This window comes from Triturus cristatus, chromosome 6 (assembly GCF_964204655.1).
Source record: "Triturus cristatus chromosome 6, aTriCri1.1, whole genome shotgun sequence".
NCBI lineage: Eukaryota > Metazoa > Chordata > Amphibia > Caudata > Salamandridae > Triturus > Triturus cristatus.
Genome location: NC_140589.1, coordinates 1,266,239,812 through 1,266,261,704, shown reverse-complemented (window position 1 = coordinate 1,266,261,704; position 21,893 = coordinate 1,266,239,812). Strand labels below are relative to the sequence as shown.

The window sequence follows — 21,893 nt, the reverse complement described above, 5'->3', positions numbered from 1 at the left end:
TAGACACCATGGTTAATCGCGCTCAACTGAGTGGCCCAATAGTAACGTCGAATGTCTGGAAGCGCGATACCCCGTCATACCACAGAAGCGTCAACTTAGCAATCGCTATGTGCGGTCGCCCTTCCCACAATAGCGCGCGCTGGAGGCTTTCGACCTCTCGGAAATAACTGGCCGGGACCAAGTCAAGGGTATTCTGCAAGGCATAGAGGAAACGGGGAAGAGACATCATTTTAAACAGGGCGGCGCGGCCAAGGAGGGAAAGTGGCAACCGCCGCCAGCCCGCCACGTCCCGCCGCAACCGTGCCAAGGGAGGGAGCAAGTTTCTCTCGTATCGTAAAGTGGGGTCAGTGGAAATATAGATCCCTAAATACAAAAAGCCCTGCCGGGCGATCTGGATCGAGCAGTTGCGCGGGACGGGCGTGACATCACCACACAGGACATACAAGTATGACTTTCCCCAATTAATAACAAGACCAGAATTCCTACCGAAAGAAGTCAAGACGTCACAAACCACTATGAGAGATTTCTTAGGCGAGGTGAGGTATAACAAAATATCGTTGGCGTAAAGCGAAATACGGTCCTCGTGGTCAGGCGACCATCGAATCCCACGTATATCCGGGTGCCATCGTATCCACGCCGCCAGCGGTTCGAGAGCAAGGGCGAACAACAACGGCTACATGGGACAGCCCTGCCGGGTGCCCCTCCCAAGCTCGAACGGTGTCGACGCCCGCCCGTTCACCACGACGCTAGCAAGGGGCCCCTCATAAAGCAACCTCACCCAGCCTACACAGCCAGGCCCGAAGCCGAACTTGGCTAGCACAGCCCACAGGTACGCCCACTCCACCGTTTTGAAAGCCATTGTGGCATCGAGGGCCGCCACAATGGCCGGCTCTCGCATCGTGCCCGTCCTAGCAATCACTCCATGAAGGCGTCTAAGATTCAGTGCAGTGTTACGGTGCGGAATAAAGCCCGACTGGTCCGGGTGGATCAAATCTCCAAGCACCCGGACCAGGCGGTTAGCAAGGATCTTGGCAAGGATTTTCGGCTCGGCGTTGAGAAGTGATATCGGCCGATAGGAACCACACTTATCCCGGGGCTTACCGTCTTTGTGTATTACCACAATCGTCGCCATTCGTTGATCGAGCGGAAGAAACCCATTCACTCGCGCCTCCACGAACATGGCGCGCAGGTGAGGAGCAAACTTATCCGGACGAAGCTTATACAACTCAATCGGCAAACCATTTGGGCCCGAGGCCTTACCCGATCGCAACGCACGGATAGCACACGCTACGTCAACAGTTATATCTCCATCGAGGTCATCCCTATCTATGGCAGAAAGGCAGGGCAGAGCAATAGCACGCAGAAGGTCGCAGGAGTCCTCAGTCGGCCTATCCGAAACAGAGGTGTATACCGTACGAAAATAGTCCGAGAAACACTGGACTATATCGTCGGGGTCAGCGACAACCTCTCCCCCATCCATCGACAACTCCGGCACCACTCGATTAACACGCTCTTTTTTATCCAACCACGCCAGCAGTTTCCCGGCCTTATCACCAACATCGTACAATCGACCCTGCTGCTCCCTACTGAGGGTCTTGGCAGCGTTCGTCACCAGATCCCTGTATTCCAATGGCTTCAAGCTCAAATTATGCAGTGTGGCCGCTGCAACCTCCTCCTACAAGGCCACGTCTAAAGCCGCAATCTCGTCCTCAACTTGTGTCACCTCGGCGTCTCTCCGCCGCTTGGCGGCCACTACCAAGGAAAGGGCCTCCCCTCTCAATACAGTCTTAAAAGCTTCCCACAAGGACACCGCAGATTCAACTGAACCCTGATTATCTTGAAAATAGTGGTCAACTGTCTTCAGCAACGCACTGCGCAGCTTGGGGTCACGAAAGTACCAGGGGTTAATGGGAGCCACCCTGCCCCCCACTACCCGGCCAATATCCAGACGGGCCCACACTGGCGAGTGATCGGATATACCGCGTGCCATGTGCCTAGCCTCAGATACCAATGAGGCGTGCGCAGCCAGAGTGAGCAAGTAATTAATCCGAGAGAGACTACCGTGGGCCCCGGAGTGAAAGGTATATTGTCTCTGAGTGGGGTGCCGTAGCCTCCAACAGTCTACCAGGCCAAAGGTATCTATAAAGTCGGGAAGCCACTTCTGGGCCCCCCCCCCGGTGTCCCTGGGCGGGTACCTATCGAACAATCCAGATCCAACCGCATTGAAGTCTCCTCCCACCACCAGCATCCCCTCAGGGAGTTCCAACAAGGCCTTGCCCAGATCAGCAAACGTGGAGGCCTGCAGGGCAGGAGGGACAAACAGAAACCAATACCAACGTTCTGCCCTCCCACCTCCCCGCCACAGCCACAAAGCGCCCCCTATCATCAGCAATGGTGGAGTCAACCTCGAATGGTAGGGAAGCTCTAACAAGTATGCCCGCACCCCTGGAGCCCGAGGAGAACCCCGAGTGAGCAATGAATTTATAACCCTTTCTATTAAGTGCATAACACGTATTCCCTATAAGGTGGGTCTCCTGCAAGAGGACCACATCTGGCGATGTCCGTTTCAAGAATTGTAGGACTATCCCCCGTTTAATGCGATCCCCTAAGCCATTAACATTCCAGCTAATTATATTTAAGCCCCTACCCCCCCATCCCCAAACACAAGGAGACCTCCACCCCCCCCCCCCCCCCCCCCCCCCGGAGAACCACAACCGGACAATACTGACAACAATTACTACGCCTTGCAAGAAAAAAAACCCCAACAACAACCCCAACATCCCAAATCCCCCCCCCCTCCCTGCACCCCTGCGTCAGCTTGCAAAGCCCCCCCAACTTGCAGTGTGCCTGTCGCCCTATCAAAAACAAATCTACAAAAAGTACCCCAAGGGAGGAAAGAGCTCCCATCTTCCCCCCGCCGCCCTCCCATTACTGCAGTAGGGTGTTAGTCACTGTCTGGGGCTGAGTCAAAACAGACCAACACCGGAGGTATCACTCCTGTCCATCCCGGTCGCCTTCCGCTCCAACCACACGGTCCCCGCCGGGCTGTCGCCGAGGGAGCGCATCCAACCAGTCCCCTGCCATGTCCGGCGATTCGAAGAAGAAAGTCCGATCCTCATACACCACACGTAACCTGGCGGGGAAAAGCATGGCGTATTTCAGGTCCATCTCCCTAAGCCGCCTCTTCACCCCCAGGAAACTCTGCCTTTGCTTCTGCACCATCTGGGTGAAGTCAGGATAAAAGCTCACAGAGGCATTCTTAAAAGGCACCGGGCCTGTCACCCTCGATGCTTGCAGGATAGCGTCTCGATCTCGAAAATGAAAGATCCGGGCGACAATCGGTCGCGGGGGGGCTCCCACCTTAGGCCTTCCGCCAGGCACTCGGTGAGCCCGCTCAACCGCAAAAAACTTGCCGAGGCCCTTAGGCGCAAGATGGTTCACCACCAAGTCCTCGATGAGTAAATCCACGGAGAGCTCCTCCGAAGTTTCCGGGACCCCAATAAGGCGCACATTGTTGCGCCGGGCCCGACCTTCAAAGTCTTCGAGCCGGCGGGCGGAGAGGTCATTCGCGGTCCGTAACTTACGAACCTCAACCTGGAGTTCCGAGACCTCATCCGCGAGGCCAGTGGTCTTGAGATCCAGGGACTTGACCCGCTCATTGGTTTTACCCAGGTCCGCGCGAATCAAGTTGACATCAACCAAAATCGTGTCCACCTTGTGCGCCAGGGTCTCGAACTGTCGCCCAATCGATGATTGCATCCCCTCAATCGCCCCCATGATATCCTGCAATGATAACTCCGAGGCTGGGAATGGATCGGCCTTCTGTACTTCCAGCGACTGTCCCGATCCACCAGGCGACCGCTTCTGCTGGGCATAGCGATCCATATTGTTGGATTGGGTATAGCCTCCCCGCCTGGTAGCCTTAGACTTCGGCTTGTCTACCTCCGATTTGGCCGACATCTCGAACAGCAGGGCGATCAGTTACAAAAGACGTCCCTCGCTCAGCCAGAGGAATCAGAGTCAACCAGAACTTCAACAGCCAGCCAGGGTCGGGTGCAGGTCTTCCAGATATCAGGGGATCGGCATGAAGCACTCCCGGGCCAGAGCAAGCAAAGGGCGAGAAAGCGAAAGTGAAAGTGCAGCGGCACCCGTCCGCCAGTTCACACCTTCCAAGGCCGCTGTTGTTCAATTAGTGGCCGGGCATCCTGCCAGCGCGAGCCCCTGGCATCCTTCGGAGGTAGGCCGCAATCTTCCGCAATGCACAACTTCGGTTCCCGGTGGGCGATCTTAGCCCGGACAACGTCAATCGCCCCAGCTGTGACTCATCTGCAGGATTCCGTGCATGAAGGACAGGATAATTGCAGGAGGGGGCGAGGGTCGCGGGAGCTCAGGGCTCACGCGGCCATCTTGGTCAAGCGCTAGGCTCCTCCCCCCAATAAAGTACTTTTTTTTTTTTTTTTTTTTTTTTAAAAGACCTTTATTGTTGTGATTGCCAATACACAGCTTTGGCCTACAACCCCTCGGGCCGGCCGCGTAGTTGCATACATGTACGTTGTCTCATCTTAACACAGCCCATTGCCGTCAACCCGGGGGTACAGCGGCGCTAGCAGGTGCATTAGTATCACCAGTTAGGGAAGGAGAATGCAGGCCTCATTTTTCAGTGTGCAGCCATAAACAAGCGGAGAACCCCCAATGGCGCCAGCGCCTAACGATCAACTAATCCCCCCCCTCCCCCCCCAAACTCCCTAAAACCATTCACCACTCGAACCGCATAAACACTCCGTACCCATGGGCGCCCGCGGCACCCGCTTTCAGCACCAGGAGCAACAACATCGTGTGAGTCCTATATAGCCCCTGCGTCATCCTGCTCGACGGCAGGCGGCTCGCAAATGCCACCCCTAAAGTCATTCCATTTGGACCATACTCCCCCCCCCCCCCCCCCCCCCCCCCCATTTCCTGGGGCACCCTCTTGCCATATATACAGTCTTTTCTCGCAGCATGCACCAGTCCATGTCACCTTGCCAGTCCGAGAGTTTTGGTGGAGTAGGGCTTCCCCAGAGTCTGGCAATGTTCCTTTTTGCCACCATTTGACCAAGCGTCGCCCAAAGCCTTCCCTTCGGTGGCAGGTCCGTTGGCTCCCATATGTTAAGGAGACACCTCTTGGCCTCCGGGCGAATTTCCACCTCCCATACCTCTTCCATCCACTTTACCACCCTTCTCCAATAACGTTGAATCTGAGGGCAGTCCCACAACACATGGAAAAAGGTACCCGTACCCCCACATCCCCTCCTACAAAGAACTGTGTCCGCCCTACCCATTTTGTGTAGCCTAGTACAGGAGAAATAAATTCTGTGTAAAAGCTTGAGTTGGATCAGGCGCAGCCGGGCAGATATCGCGACCTAATAAAGTACTTTTTAATCGAAAAAATACTTGCGGACTCTCTGTGCTGTGGAGACTCTGGCTGAATGGTGAGAACTGTGAGGAGTTCTGTCCGAAGATAGAGAGATATATATATCTCCATATATCCAAGCTCCAAAGTTGCCCATTGCAACAAGAAGCACTCGGGTCAATGCGGTGTTGAGAAACCTTTTAATGGTATGGGCAGCCACAGACGTCGATCACTGCAGGCAGCTTCACCTAAAGCCTGACGCGTTTCGAAAATGAATTTTCTTCCTCAGAGGCATCTCAGGATCAAAGGGTGCAGGTACGGCAATCTCAGAGTCATTCATGCGTTATGCCACGCCCTAAATAGGCATTCCAATTGGCAGCTGTGCCATGCATGCTGGGATATGTAGTTGCCAATATTACTCCTGAATGGCTACACCCCAATTTCTGCCAATATTAAGCTCTTCATGAGCTTCGAAGTCCGGTGCTGTCCTCAATCCACGCAATGGCCCCGTATTACCGGCTCAATTATTTTCTTGCCGGTCGCGGCCCTCGTTGTGAGGTGGTGCATTCTTCGCGGCAGGGCGGCCGCGTAATATCCAAGCTCCAAAGTTGCCCATTGCAACAAGAAGCACTCGGGTCAATGCGGTGTTGAGAAAGCTGCTGGCAGTGATCGACGTCTGTGGCTGCCCATTCCAATAAAGGTTTCTCAACACCGCATTGACCCGAGGGCTTCTTGAAATTTCGATCTCGAAAATGAAAGATCCGGGCGACAATCAGTCGCGGGGGGGCTCCCACCTTAGGCCTTCCGCCAGGCACTCGGTGAGCCCGCTCCAAAGTTGCCCATTGCAACAAGAAGCACTCGGGTCAATGCTGTGTTGAGAAACCTTTATTGGTATGGGCAGCCACAGACGTCGATCACTGCCCGCAGCTTTCTCAACACCGCATTGACCCGAGTGCTTCTTGTTGCAATGGGCAACTTTGGAGCTTGGATATTACGCGGCCGCCCTGCCGCGAAGAATGCACCACCTCACAACGAGGGCCGCGACCGGCAAGAAAGTAATTGAGCCGGTAATGCGGGGCCATTGCGTGGATTGAGGACAGCACCGGACTTCGAAGCTCATGAAGAGCTTAATATTGGCAGAAATTGGGGTGTAGCCATTCAGGAGTAATATTGGCAACTACATATCCCAGCATGCATGGCACAGCTGCCAATTGGACTGCCTATTTAGGGCGTGGCATAACGCATGAATGACTCTGAGATTGCCGTACCTGCACCCTTTGATCCTGAGATGCCTCTGAGGAAGAAAATTCATTTTCGAAACGCGTCAGGCTTTAGGTGAAGCTGCCTGCAGTGATCGACGTCTGTGGCTGCCCATACCAATAAAGGTTTCTCAACACCGCATTGACCCGAGTGCTTCTTGGACCTCTACTTAAAAAGGATAATGTGGACAAGTTGATAGCCAGAACTTAGATGACATGCTGTAGACACAGTGTTTGATATCTACAAAGTAATTGGTTGTAACACTTTTTTATTCCATAGCACCAGTGAAAAACATGTTTCTAAAGGGAGCTTCCTCTACCCAGCACTATTTTTCTTGTAATGAAACCGCCATATTGTGGCTTCTGGTGTTTTGCGACAATCCAACATCAGTTTAAACATGGTCAAAACAAATGCAGCGTGAAGCAAAAATATAACATTTTCAACATAAAAGTAGCAGAATTTTAATATGGTATAGTGAGGCCAAGAACATTTTGGAAACCAAGCTGTTACAAAATGTATACTATTTACCTGATGCAGTGTAAATATGGCTGCCACTATTTCACTCACCCAGCTCAGACAACAAATGTACTCCTTTCTGTTGTGCTATATAGTAGCGTAGCGAGAGAAGCACACTGTTTACAAATCACTATAGCTAGAGTGGACATAATTGTATCCATGGACAAGGTAGCGCCTGTTAGTTCTTATTCTAAAACTAGACTTTAAAATATTCTTACACATTGGGGAACCAGCCTCCTACCTACTCACACGGGTTGGCTGCATCGCATGTAGTACATTCTCGGTATGGAGAGGATATCCCTTTCCCTTGTTGACAATAGTGCTTCCTTCCCCATCCTCTGGGAACCCTTTCTATCCCTGCTATCTACCGAATTTAACAAAATCACCTACCCTAAATATCTGAGGTTACTGCGCCTTTCTGCACGGACACAAGAAGGCCCTCAGGGCACATAATACATGTGGTGGACCTTTTATAGCTGAACATGGGGGTGGGAGTAGAAGCTGTTAACTTAATGATACAATAGCTCCCCCACATTGCGGGAGGTCTGGACAAACATTTCGTATTGCAGATGTTGTATTGGTTGAATGTATAAAATTCAATAAAGGAACTTCAACCCAAAACCAGACTTTTATGTGCATCCAACAATTGGTAAGGGTTAGGCACAGGGAATATCTGTGTTTAAAGAGTGCATATTTTTTTATCCATACCTACAACTCGACTTGTTTGTTCGAATAAGAACGGTTTCTGGACGTCATTTCGATATCGCCAATGGTAGCAGCTGTATTGTCTTGCTGGTCTCACGGCGCTCCTGGTTCTGTTTGTGCGACCGCTGGCCTCTACAGACCTGCCAACTCGCGGGGTACCACTGTGTGTAACAAGATATGTGCTCCCATAGTCAGTCTCCTTGTGAAGAGCAGATATGATATGGTGGCACGGAAGACGAGCTGGAAACGCCTGCATCCAGCGGGTTCCCAGCTGAACTTTGGGGGTTACAAACAGCTGATGCCCAAAATGGGGTGTGAAAATACCCAATGGCATTGGCAATAGCCTTAACAGACTTTTGTCCTTGGACGGGGAAGGAGGTGGATTGGGGGGGGGGGTGCAGTAGACTGATGCAGGAGGGCCTCAGGCAGTTCTCGACATAAGGCCCTGCATGTCCAAGGCCACGTCCCCTTTTCACATGGTGAATTGTCTTTTCAAGATGGCAGGTCTGCATCTGAGGTAGCAGGGCAGCATGATGTGAAGTGCAGCAAGATGGGGTTGTAGTTGCCCCTTTTTATGCACCTCAGTAAATGGGTTCACACATCTGTTCATGAGGGTGGCAACAATGTCCTGACCTGGTGTGCCACCGCTGGTTGGTACACTGCTGCTGTGCGTAGAAGGGAATTTATAATGAATACTTTTTCTCTCCCCAAGAATATGGCACTGGCTGCACTGCCCTTATAGCATTATGAATTCCTGTACTGTCAGGCTGTGCAGTAAGACTACAGATCGAGTCCAAAGTTAGTCTGAGCAAAGCTTGGCTAGGCCATCCACTCCTGCTTTTCTTTACACGCTGGTGGTTGCAGTATTACTTTTGATTTAATGGGGGGAAAAACACCAGCCTGAATGCAAGGGAAAAGTCCTGATCTACCACTGCAAGAGAAGTCTTCTTTGTGGAAAGAAGTGTGCACTAGTCTTGTGCATTCATGTGTTTATTTTGTGGTGCAATTTAGTTTCAGTATCTCCAGTATATACATACCATGAGATTGGTCTCCGTAACTATGGTGGGTATGACTGAGCTTACTCTCTCAGCTGTAACATTTTGAATTGGAGGAAAAAAAGCACAATGTTCACATTGAAAAAATAATAATTGGGCAGACCTTGCATAACATCTCCACAACTGCCTTTATGTCTCTTAACAGTGCTCCCATTTGTTGAGAGAGGTTTTAAGCTGCTCTTCTTCCGGACGAGCAGTGTTGTAAAGCTTTGTTTACGCTCTGGTACTTGCTTTGTTTTCTCCGACATGGATGCAGTACACAGACTAGGTTTAATTAAAAAATAAGGCTGAGTGATGGAGCAGTGCTTTCCAAATCATAACCATGTAATTGATGAGGTCAGGCAAGCACTGCATCGCTATGCACTTTTCGTTTGCACAAGTTCAACAACCATAACTTTTGGTAAAATCACTCGATAACTTTGCCAAGGTCCTCTGAACAGAAGGAAGTACTTCTCTAATGCTCCTCCTTGACGAAGCGTGAATTAGTAGCTTATTATGCTTCCGCTGCTTCTGTGTGAAGAGTGCAGTGATGCCTTCAAATGCATGGTTTATAGATTATGCTTCAAACAACACTTCTGAATTGATACCCATCAAGTGTTTATCTGTGATGTGGAGCTGCTTTCAGCGTTTGGACATTCTCATTCAGGTCATGTCCCAGAGTGCTTCATCACTGCTCTTTGAGTTTGCCCTCTTAGTTACGTCTGTGGTCTCTTGAGATACTTCTGCCTGCTACTTTACACAGATTGATGCTTCATGGTGCCAGGCTACCCTACCCTCTGAGCTGTTTGCCTGGCAGAGACATATATTAGAATTACAGAGGTAGCCACAAGTCTTTTTTTTATATCAAATTCTGTTTATTGGATTTTTCTTTGAGATTGATACAGAAATGCAGTACACATGCAACAGTTGTCAAAAAGAAGCTGAGTTACAGATCTCACATGTAGGCTACAACTTGTTCACGAGGTCTGTGGCATAGAAATCTTATAAATTGTTACAATCATAACCTGTTGCATTTAGTATTCCGCAACTGTCTGTCAATCCACCCTCTGAAGAGAGTAACATGAAAAGGAAACTTAACATACCTAAAAAACTAACACAACCGTGATGTCATGGTGCACATAATAATGAGGTGGTCATGAGGGTTGGGCTACTGGGCCCCTACTAAGGTGACCTCCGAGCTGCCTGTTGCCAACTGTGCTGCTCTAGAATTAGATATGGAACAGGTTGAGGGCCCTAAGCCGTTGGGTGCAAGCCTTCAGTGGAAGCTCCTCCGACAAGTAGCTCACCAGCGGGGACCATATATATTCGAAGACTTTTCTGGTGTCGTCTACTATGTCGGCCATGCGCTCCAGCGCCAATGCCCTCCACAGCCTCGCGTGCTATTGTGTTAAAGATGTTGCCTCTTGTTTTTTTCCAAGCAACAGCAACTGCCATTTTAGCTGCCCCCAGGCAAAGCCACATAACAGACCTATCTCTGTTTGGCGTTTCAGGGTTGGGTCTCTCACTCCCAGCAAGGTGTGTTCCAGGGATTTAGGAATTGGGTAGCAGAGAATGAGTTTAATTTGCGACATTTCTTTCCAAAAAGGCTCTATGGAGGGACAGTCCCACCAGATGTGTCAAATAACCCAGCAGACCACATCCCCACCAACACCTATTCGAAGTGTTGGGGAAGATCTTATGAATTTTCTGAGGGTATAGGTACCAATCATACATGATCTTATAGTGCGCCTCCCTTAGGTACATCCAGCGGTTAAATTTCACTATATCCTTACTTAAATGCTCCCACTGATTGTCCGCTAGAGGGATATCCAAAAGTGCATCCCAAAAGTGTTTATAACTGGGAGTCGATCTGGGGCTCAGAGCTTGTATGAGAGCATACAGAAAGGAAGTGCATCCCTTGGAGGTGGACCCAGATTGGGCAAACTTCTCTGTGGGGAGCAGGACGGTTGCTGTACCCAATGTTTAAGCTGCAAATAATGGTATTCTTCCTTGGCAGCAAAACACAAGATGATGGACGGAATGTTGCACATTGGCAAAACATTCACCCCATTCTTCTTTGGCAGTCTCCGCAAATTGTTTCTTACATTCTCGGAAGGTGAGAAGTTCGCCCTTATCAAATAAATGAGAAATGATGTGACAACCTCCCTCCAAGCCTGGAAGGGTCCCTCTCGTAGGGCAGGGGGGAAGGCGGCATTAAAATGTATGGTCGTGTAGAGGGAGGGTAAGGTAGTGAGCTATAACCTCCTAGTAAGAACATCCCATACCCGTAATGTGGTGGATGTGGGTGTGCTGATGTAAGCGTTGGGCAGTCTGTCATGTTCTGGCTTCCATAAAAGGTCCCAAATGGTGCGACCAGTTATCTGTCTGTCTATAGGAAGCCAGTGCTTCTCTGAGGCCCACAGCAACCCTTCTGTGATTACGTGCAGTTGAGCCGCTCTATAGTATTCCTGAAAATCCGGCAGCGCCAGGCCCCCTTCCTTGCGTGGCCGCGTGAGCAGGCGGTGGGGCAATCGAGCCCTTTTCCCCAACCAGATAAATTTAGTAAGCATTTGTCGCAACGCCCAAAAGAAACCCTCTGCTACTGGAATGGGCAACCCCTGAAAGAGGTAAAGCTAGTGGGGGATTGTAATCATCTTGATGGCATTAATCCTGCCCAGCCAGGAAATGTATGCAGCACTCCATTTACCCAGGTAAATCTTTAACTGGCGTACAAGGGGATGGAAGTTGGCCTTGTAGAGATCTGAGATACGGGGGTGAGCTTGACACCCAAATAGGTGAACTCCTTAGTTGTGGAGCTAAAGGGTGACTCGCCCACTACCCGCCGCCACTCCTCTTTAGATAGGGACATATACAATAGAAAGGACTTGGCAGATTAATCTTAAACCCCCCCGCCTGCTCCAACAGCATGAGCTCCTCTTGGATAGCCGGGAGAAAGATCAATTGGTCTGTGACCGGGAGAAGCATGTCGTCGGCAAAGAGCGATATCTTGTGACCATCTCTGCCAAATCGTATCCCCCCCCCCCCCCCCCCCCCCCCCCGAATGTCTGGGTTTCCTCTAATTTTATGTGCCAGGGGTTCTATGCTCCAGGCAAAAAGGAGGGGGGACAATGGACATCCCTGCCTCGTCCCGCGCGCCAAGCCAAAGGAGGGGGGGAACCACGCCATTGACCAGGACCCGGGAGCTAGGAGAGTGATAATTGGTGCGAATCATCCCTATGAAGGTCTCATTAAATCCAAAGCGCTGGAGCACTTGGAATTAAAACGCCCACACTACGCGGTCAAATGCTTTCTCCGCGTCTAGCGAGAGAACAGCCGCTGGGATTTTTTTCTTCCGGACCTTCTCAATTAAATGGCTAATGCGCCGCAAATTATCGTGAGTCTGCCGGCCCTTTATAAAGCCTGATTAGTCCGGGTCAATAAGGCCGGGGAGCTCAAATTCGAGACGAGTAGCTAGGATTTTGGCGTTAATCTTGGCGTCTAGGTTCAGAAGAGCTATCTGGCGATAAGAGGAACAGGCTGTGGGGTCCTTACCGGGTCTGGGAATCCCTGCCACAATCGCCTCACCCATGGAGGGGGTGACCTGCTGCGTAGAGGCAATGACGTTAAATAAAATAGTTAAAAAGGGCACTATCTCCGGTGTGAAGGTACGGTAGAAATGTGCCTAAAAGCTGCCTGGCCTCGGTGCTTTTTGGAGTTTAAGTGCGTCAATCGCCTTCTGCGCTTCCTCTGAATTTATGGCTTTCGCCAAGTCCTCATTGGTATTAGCCGGGACCTGTGGGAGGTTTAAGGGATCCAAGTACCCCATTTGGTCTTCCGCCCTTGGGAGTCCCGAAGAATAAAGAGTACGGTAAAATTTCTCGAAGGTCTGCGCTTTCCCCTCCACTGCCCTATGTGAGGCGCACGCATCATCTACGATACGTTTTATGTATTCCCTTTCCTGTTTGGCCCTTAGTTGACGTGCGAGCAGGGACACCACTTTGTTCCCTACCTCATACCCCCTGGTCTGTAGGCGTAGGATGATTCTTTCCGCCCTGTTAGTATATATGGCCTGTAACTTCCCTTTGAGGGCTGTGACTTTCCTCAGCGCCTGGACCGAGGGGCTAGCCTTATGAGCCTGCTCTGCAGACAGTAAACCCCGTTCTAACATGAGGGGCTCCTCGCGCTGCTGCGTTCTCAGGTTAGTAGCCAACTCGATGCATTTACTTCGGACTACCGCTTTAAGTGCATCCCAGGTAGTGGCATGGGAAGTAGTCTCCGGGTCATTCTGCTCAATGAATTACTTAGTAGTTTTCCTGAGGTCATCACGTAGAAGTCTATCCCTGCAGAGGAAGTTGGGGAAATACCAGCGCGCATGTTTTGGACGTGGGTTCGGCCAGTTAAGTGTCATCTCTAGGGGGGGCATGGTCAGACAGGTATATCGGGTGAAAGTGTGTTTGCAGCACCGAGGGTAGCAGAGACTGGCTCATAAAGATGTGATTAATGCGGGAGTATGTTCTGTGGGAGTGGGAGAAGGAGTAATCACAAACAGTAGGATTCGGATCTCTCCATAGTTCACCAAACCCAGGAGTTGTGACTTGAGTGCCTTGCCAAAAACCCCTCCCGACGCCCTATGTGGATGAGTCGTGTGCAGCCCATGATCCCTGACGAGGTTGAAGTTTCCCAAGAGCAGTATGTTCCCCTGTGCAAAGCTATCCAAAGCCATAAGGAAGGAGAGAATAAAGTCCTGTTGGCCCATATTAGGTGCATAGATAACTGCAAATGTACACTGCCGGCCCCTTAGGTCCCCCCGATCCATAACGTACCTCCCTGCTTTGTCAGCTTTGGTGTCCTGTGCCTGAAACGGGACCCCCACGTGGAAAAGTAGATCCACCCCATTTTGTTTTGAGGCGTGAGAGGATTTAAATACAAGAGGCTAAGCTTTATGGTGCAAACGATGTTCCTTTTATTTTTTTTGAGGTGCGTCTCTTGAAGGGCCGCCACTTGGACATTATGGTCAAGCAAGTATTTCCAAAAGCGTTGTTGCTTGTTACGGGAATTTAAACCCCAAACATTCCAGGTTATCGTCCTGACAGGCAATAGGTATCTGGATGGGACTTTGCCCCCCTCGCGAGGACCTCTGCATGTAATGAGCTCCCGAACCCTCCTCCCGCTCCCCCCCCAGCACATAAACAATATAAAAAAAGCCCCATGACATCTAACTAAATTAGCAAAACAGAACAACCAATAAGATTGAGTGTGGAGAGTCCCCCTCCCAGAGGGGAACCTCCTTACCAGGACAGACTCTAGGAACGTAACCATTCCCGTTCCCCCAGCCCCTACAACATCAACTGGTAAAGCATATGCTGTGTGAAATTATACAGCCAGTTAGTGACTATCATTTTGCTAAACACCCCTGCATGAGCTATTCAAGTCTTAGTCCCGGTGGCATTGCATGTGTCCAGGAGAGTGCAAGTCCTCAGCTCCAACCACCCCCCCTTTGGAATCTCCCTACCACAGTACAGACGGGTCGCTCCACACACCACTCACAACAAGTGTAGCTCGCCCATGTGGCTCTGGGGGCCCAGCCCCTAATCCAGGGCCACATAAAATGACCAGACCCGTGCTTGCCCCACAGACTTGTGAATTGCAAGTCCACCGTTCCATCTATCTCTCCATACCAACATCTGGCTGCCCCCAAGCGGCGGGAAGGGGGGGTGGGTTAGAGTATCTTGTCTGCTGAAGAAAGCTTGATTGCAGGATCCACTGGTCGTGAAGCTCAATCCGGAATTTAGTTGGTCCTGAGGCCCACTCTCCTCCACTGGCTGCCCCCCAGTTGCTCTCGCTGCTTTTCCCCTTCTGTGGCCTTTGAAGTTGCAGCACCATTAGGCATAGGAGCCGTGATTCCCCGGGTGTCCGCCGCCTCCGTCAACTCTGCGCAGTGCACATGTTTGTTTTCCCATTTGAGGCAATCCCAAACGGGTAAGTCCACCTGTACTTTACCTTCCTCTCTCTGAGGCAGTTGGTGATCGGGCGGAACTGCTGTCGGCGGGCAAGAGTGGCCTGTGCCTCATCTTAGAAGAGCGTACACGAGGCATTCTGAAAAGAGACTTTATCAGTGTTTTCTAGCTTTTTGTAGGACCAATTCTTTGATTTTAAAGGAGCTGAACTTTGCCAGAACGTCTCGGGGTCTCCTGCCAAACCCAGGAAGTCGCAGTCCCACATGGTGTACTCTTTCCACCTGGATTTCGGGGCCGCGTTCCCCCACAACTGAGGAGAAGAGGCCCACCATGAAGGCCCCTCGCAGTCTTCCTCCAGGCCACGGACTCGGATATTATCACGGCGGGACCTGTTTTCTAAATCCTCACACTTGAGCAAGGTGGCACGCAGCTGTCCCCTTAGGTCCGTGGAGCCGTCTTCCAGGGGCTGAATGTGATCCGTCAGTTCCTGCACTTTTGCCTCGAGGTCAAGCGTTCTGGTGCCAACCGAGTCTACATCTGCCTGTAGGGTCGTCGTTTTCTCCCTCATTTCCGCCCGAAATGCATCAAGGAGGTGTCCATGTCAGATTGTATGTCTGCTCTGAGGTCCTTTTTAAATTCTCGGAGAGAAGCCAGCAGGTCCTCCCTGGTGAGTGCCATTGCTCCTGTGGGTTGCGTCCTCACTGGACGACTCCGCTGCAGCAAAGTAGTTGGAGACCTTAATGTTGGGGTCCTTTTTCGGTGGCATAGGTGGATGCTTTTCTTAGTCTGCTCTTGGCCGCCCCTGCTACAGCGCAGAACCAGGCCGTGCGCTCATCGGACACCCAAGGGCCCAACTCTGTGTTGCAAGTTCTTGCGGGTATACCCCTGGAGCTGATTGTCAGGGCTACCAGAGCTGGTCAGAGGGTTCACTTGGTGATGACAACCTGTGGGTTAATGTTGGGTCATTGCTAGAAAGGTGGCGGCCTCTGGCGGTACTCTCCCCAAACCGTGGTCTCCGTGCTGTATGTAATGGGGAAAGGGGCCAGTAGAGTAGCACTGATAGGGCTGCCGGAGCACTCCGATGAGTATCCTTAGTGGTTGGCGGCCATTCTGGGGTGAGGCAACCAGTGCCCAGAATCTCGCATAAGAGTTGGCCTCAGGGCCCCTCCAATGTATGCCGTTCACGCTGGGAACTCACAGTAAAGCTTATGGAAGGGTGACCCAGTCCCCCGCTGCTCCTCTTCTCCCAGATGCTGCATTGATCAAGCTGTTATCCTGGCGGCCATCGTAAAGCCATGCGCCTCATAGTTGAGGCTGCTGAATGGCTCCTATTCGGTCATCCTTGTGGTCCCCCCTGTAATGGCAGTCTCAAATCGACCGCCAGGCACCCCCCTCCCCCTACGCCCCCCCTCCCCCCACCCTGGCTGGTGTGAACTCCTGCGAGGGAAAGAAAGAGGGGGCAATGTCTCGGGGGGGGCTTAGCACCTCCCGCGGCCTCATGCAGTGGTTCCGAATGCAGCCACCAGTCTCCCGTCTTGGCCCCCTGGACTAATCAGGGGTCCCCTTCTGCTGTGCTCACCTGATGATACCAAAGGGGGGATGATGGACAGAGCATTTGAGCAAATCAAACACTCGCCCCCAGTCAACTGATCTGGGTTTAATCCATCATCATTCTTTAGCTCACTCCACCACCCCAGTTCAGACATGGCCATATGCAAATCGGTCTGACCCTGTGCCTCATGGGAACAGTCCAGCCCAAGTCTTCCCTGGACCGGAAACAAGCATCATGGGACCGGTTTCGGGTTCATAACCCTCATCAGCCAGGCTATCTTGAATCCAGTGGCAAAGTGAGCAAGGGACCCACGTCTGGGCATACCCTGCCAACTTAGGGCGAATACCAAAGGGGATGATGGACAGAGCGTTTGAGCAAATCAAACACTCACCCCCCCAGTCAACTGATCTGGGTTTAATCCATCATCATTCTTTAGCTCACTCCACCACCCCAGTTCAGACATGGCTCACCTGATGGCCTCGGTGGGGGGGGGGCTGGGGGGCTCCACTGCCAGGACCTCCGCAGTCCGCTGGGAAAGGCCGCACAATCTTCGGTAGCCCGGTGTCTGGCAGTCACAGCCTCATGCACGCTCACCTCAACGCCGCAGGGGCTCAGCTCGGCCAATCTGACATCCCGCAGTTTTTAGGTCTCGCCTGACCCAGCGCATGCGCTGGTCTGGCGAGACTTATTGAGAGGGCTCCAAAAAGTGCTACCAGGCCAGCCTAGAGCTACAGTGCATGTGCGCGGGCGCGCGCGCCGCACTTTACCACGATTACTTTCACTTTCGCGGCCACACGGCCGATTGGCATAGCCAATAGGTCTCGCTTTTGGGACCTTATAAGTATTTAGTTATGCAACTGTTGCATGGCTAAACACTTATAAGGACCCGAAGGCGAGACCTATTGGCTATGCCAATGCTTGTTCTATATGCAGGCTCCGGAGGGATCCCGGGGACCCCCCACTGGTCGTCCAATGCGCCTCCGTCCCGCTATATCAAGTGGTAGCGCTCAAAGAGACTCCATCGGAGCCAACAGTGCACCGTGCACCTCAATCGATCCCCCGGGGTTCAGCTGCACGGCGCAACGGCCCGTCTGATGGGAAGGGCTGCCATTTTGTGGAGTACGCCCCTGGGCGGCCTCAGTCCATTGAGGGTCAGTCGCTGCCCCCCGTGGGCTCTCCTGGGCTCGAAACCAATGCACAGCAGTTCCCCCACGCCTGGTTGCTCCGTGGGGTAGTTAGGGTTCGCTGCAAAACGCCCCGGGCCCTATAAATTACGGGGCTTGGGACGGGGCCGGTCCGAGTAGTGTCCGATTGGCCATGATGGCTGGCCACGCCCCACCCAGCCTTTTTTTATATGCTTTTTTTATTTTAGCTAAATGTTCTTTCACTGATGCAGTAGGCACATCTTGCAAGGAAATGGAAGCCTTAACGAGACTTGTGATCTTTAAGGAACTAACCGTTTCAATGTTTGCAGATAATCGCTGAAATCATTACCACTATACCACATTGACCACCCAATACCGTTGTGGAACTTGTTCCGTGCTAGTTAGGGTTACCAGATGACTGTGCTGCTTGGGACACCATAATGTTCTCCTGAGCATTCATTTAACGATGTTTGCAGTCTTGGCTCATCCCAATTGAACTATGTGAACTAAAATTCTGGATTACAGTGGGGTGAAAGGAAATGCAAGACTGCAACATGGTGTCTCTTTTGAAGTTCACCTGTGGTAGCCTTTGAAATTGTTGAACAGTTTTGAGATCAGTTTGCTTTTGCTAGTGTGTTCCAGTCTGTTTTTTTCAGCTGATGATGCTGGAGTTGCTAGAACGTGTTGTTTTCCTTTTTATAAGTGTGTGCCTGTTGGTCAAGGCATAGCTGCAACTTTTGGCTGGTAGAGGTGGCAGTGGGTAACCTACATGTCTTATGCCCAGTTGAACTCTATGAAGATGTAAGAATCTCTTTAGCCAATTTCTGCTTCACTGAATTTAGGTTTTATGATTTTGTTTTTCTTGTTGGTGAGAGGGAAATAAACCAACACTGTCTGGGTAAATCAGGCTTGATGTCCATGTCCTGAGATATTTTGGTAAAATAAGGGTACATTTGATTAACACTATGATTGCCACTTACTCTATATTGTCTGGGTGCCGGGCTTTGAGTCCTGGAGTTTCATTTTCAGGCTAATGCATTCTGCGATTTGTCATACCATTCATCACAAATGACAGCCACACTAGCCGCAGGTGCAACATGAGTGGATTGATGTGTGAATGAATTAATTCCTTAAAAGGCCAGATCTGTTGGCTTTGCCAGTGGTTGTTTCTTTCTGGTTGCAAGCTGGATGTGCTTGTCATTAAAGGATTTCACATCCTGCTTAATTTTGCACAACGCGCAGTTAGTGGCTGCTTTCCTGAAGAGAATGGTATCCAACAGACATGCATTCTATAAACAAGCCCTGTTGTAGCATGGGAAGTCTATAAAAAACACTGACTTTCTGGTAAAGAGGTTCTGGTTAATGAATGATTCTTTTCACATAAGTAGACTCCAAGCAAGTTCGTGCTACACATTGCAACACCATCTCTTGCTCATTCTCTTGCACACACAACAAAATAATCCACATGAACATTTCTGCGAATTGCTGCCCTTTCCCTCCCTCTTATCTTATTTTGTCCTCAACCGCCATATTACTCGTAACCATTGTCGATAGATAATAATTTGTGTTTATCTGGTTCATTAAGGTTGATTTAAGATTGCTGAAGTAACTAATACTTTGTTTTCTTTTTCATTCAAAGTTTTTGGACCAGGAAAGAATTGTAACTGCCTCATCAACAGGAAGTGTAACAATCTTTCGACATCAGAACAATCAGGTGATTAGTGTGAATGTGTGACATTGTGCGAAGTATTGGTAAGGAGGGCTCCAAATGTAACATCAGTTTAGTGGGTTTACTAGGCCTTACAGCTGTGGTCTGTTTTGAAACCTATTCTTTTTGCGCAAAATGTTTGCCTCTGTGCAGACTCTAAGATTCAGTTCCCTTTGATATTATGATTGTTTTTGTGATGTAGACACCTACCTTGTGGATAGACCGTATGCCACAAATTCAGGCTCCAGAAAGTGATTACACATTTAAAAAAATGACTGCGACCCAGAATGACGGTGATCAAAAGTAAAGTGCTCTAACCATTTTATGTTGTATTATGTTTTCACAGCGGATGGCCAAATAGAGGTCCAATAGCATCCTCTTTTTTTGTGTGTTCTTGATTGAATGTTCTTGTGGTGTAATTGCTCCGTTTATGTCCTCCTAGACTTTATCAATAAACCAGAAGTGGAAGCGGGCTCATCATCACATGGGCTCCGATAGCCCTGCATATGGAAGTGCTCCATGCACAGGCATTGCCTGCAACAACCCGGAAATAGTTACAGTGGGAGAAGATGGTAGAATCAACCTTTTCAGAGCAGACAACAAAGAAGCCTTGCGCACTGTAGGTAAGGTGTTTCTTGACTAGATATATTTCTTGATTAAAATTGCCCCACCTTAAGCCCAAAAAATGGTCATCTACCCTTTCATGATTTGTATGCTCTCTTGGCTTTCCCAATTTAAAATGGCATGCATTTGAATACCTAAAGCTTCGTGAATGATGTCATCAATTCAAAGGACCATCCCTTACTCCTCTGTTTACTTTTGTAGTAAATTTCTCCTTCAGTTAAGATGGAATCAAGCCGACATAGCAGTACCGAAAACAAAGCAAAGTGGCGATTAAAACAAAATAGTGAGATGCATGCTGCTGCCAAAAGAGGTGGGCCCTTAGACTAATCTGACCTGTAGCTACGGCAAACCGCACAGCTTTCCAGAGTATAGTATGAAATGTTAATCTGGAAATGTGTAGTTGAATTTATATGGAATTTATTATACCTCGCTGTTGTGTAAAAGGTCAAATGGCCCCACAAAAACCACCAGCAAAGCTCCATAATGATTTAGAAACCCTGACATCTGTGGGAGCCTGTGCAGTCTAAAGGATGGGAGTTACATCTCATTTTACTTCTTGCTGTTGCTGAAAGTCTCTTTCCCTTGACGCTGAAGTTTTGTTTGGCAGGCATTTGTCTTGGCTCATCACATTGATATACAATGATGAAGCGTTGCTGAACAAAAGTACATCTGTGGCAGAATTTCTGACCCTCAAGGCTTTGGTTCTTAAAACAAAGGGTGTGAGGTAGTATCTACATATTTGGGTGAAGTTGTTTACAAACTGGAGTAAATTGAGGTACTGCACACTTATCTAATCCGGGTTTGTAGTATGAAAAACAATTGTATAGTCTGTTTCTCCAGTATTGGATCTTTCATACCATTCCTGTTGTTGTAGTGGGAGTCCCATGCTATACTTATAAAAGCAGTTGTTAATATTACCATAGGCTACAATGCAGTGAACAGCCACTGCAATAGCCTATCTAATTTATTTTGTAAAAAGAACCAAACTTAAGTAGCAACCAATCCGGTGACAGCACCCTGTAGAACACTCCCAAGAGAGGCTAGGTTCCTGAGATATTCTACCGCACATCGTGTGACGGGAAGTTTCCGTGAGGTCTGCTCAGTTTCTTCAGTTTATCAAATATCTTCTTAAAATGTTGGATCCTTCAAAGAAAGGTCTCTTCAGTTCGTATGGAACATGCGGTAAGAAGAGACTGCATGCTGTAGACCCCCTTAAGAACTGTATCTACTGTCTCTACCCCCAGCATAAGGTTAAGGACTGCAAGATTTGTAGAACCTTCTCAACCAAAACCCTTAAAGATCGAGAGAGTAGGTTGTTAGTTTGGCTACAGAGACTGAAAAATAAGTCTGATGTCGTTTCTGAGGATGAGGAGAGCTTTTTTGTGGGACTCTGCTGAAGGAGGGTCCCAAGATGACTGCCAACATGGTTGAAGTGTTGGCAGCCAATCAGAGCTCTGCATTTCCCTGCACAAGCTCGTAATTATTTGCGAATTAGCTGCAATAGTAGATGGACAAATTCGGGTTTTTTAAATCTCTCAAGCTACTGAACGGATTTACAATGAATAACAAAGCACAATCTGTGTACAAAAAGCCAGCTTTCTGCCACATTTGGTGTTATTCCGGTCAACAGTTTGGGCTGTAGTCTTGTTTTAAACTCCTATGTGAATTAACATGAGAAACCTATTTTTTTGGACCCACCACCCTTTTTCTTGGTTCGCTTGATACATCACTCCCAAAACTTTTCATGCACAACTAGAATCGCTGGGGTGATATATCAAGCGGGGGCTGAGGGGGAAAAAAAGGCGTCAAAAGTGTTTTTTTCTATGTTAATTTCCATAGATTTTAGACATGACTGCATTCCAAACCGCTGGCTTGAATTACACCACATTTGGCATAAAGGTAGCTCTTGATCTAGAAAGAACCCTTTTGTAATTTGGTGTAATTCTGTTGAGTAGTTTGGAAAATTTTAAAGAAACCTCAAATTTGTATATCTAGGGACGCGA

General features: G+C 49.7%; 1 protein-coding gene across 1 annotated transcript in view; it reads left to right on the top strand.

Moving 5' to 3' along the window:
• The window catches only part of NUP43 (nucleoporin 43), a 203,009-nt gene that overhangs the window by 59,255 nt on the left and 121,861 nt on the right, over positions 1 to 21,893 (top strand). The window contains exons 3-4 of the mRNA XM_085612218.1: positions 19,198 to 19,272; positions 19,709 to 19,889. Coding sequence (XP_085468344.1) covers positions 19,198 to 19,272; positions 19,709 to 19,889 — 256 coding nt within the window. The remainder of the gene's footprint in view (positions 1 to 19,197; positions 19,273 to 19,708; positions 19,890 to 21,893) is intronic.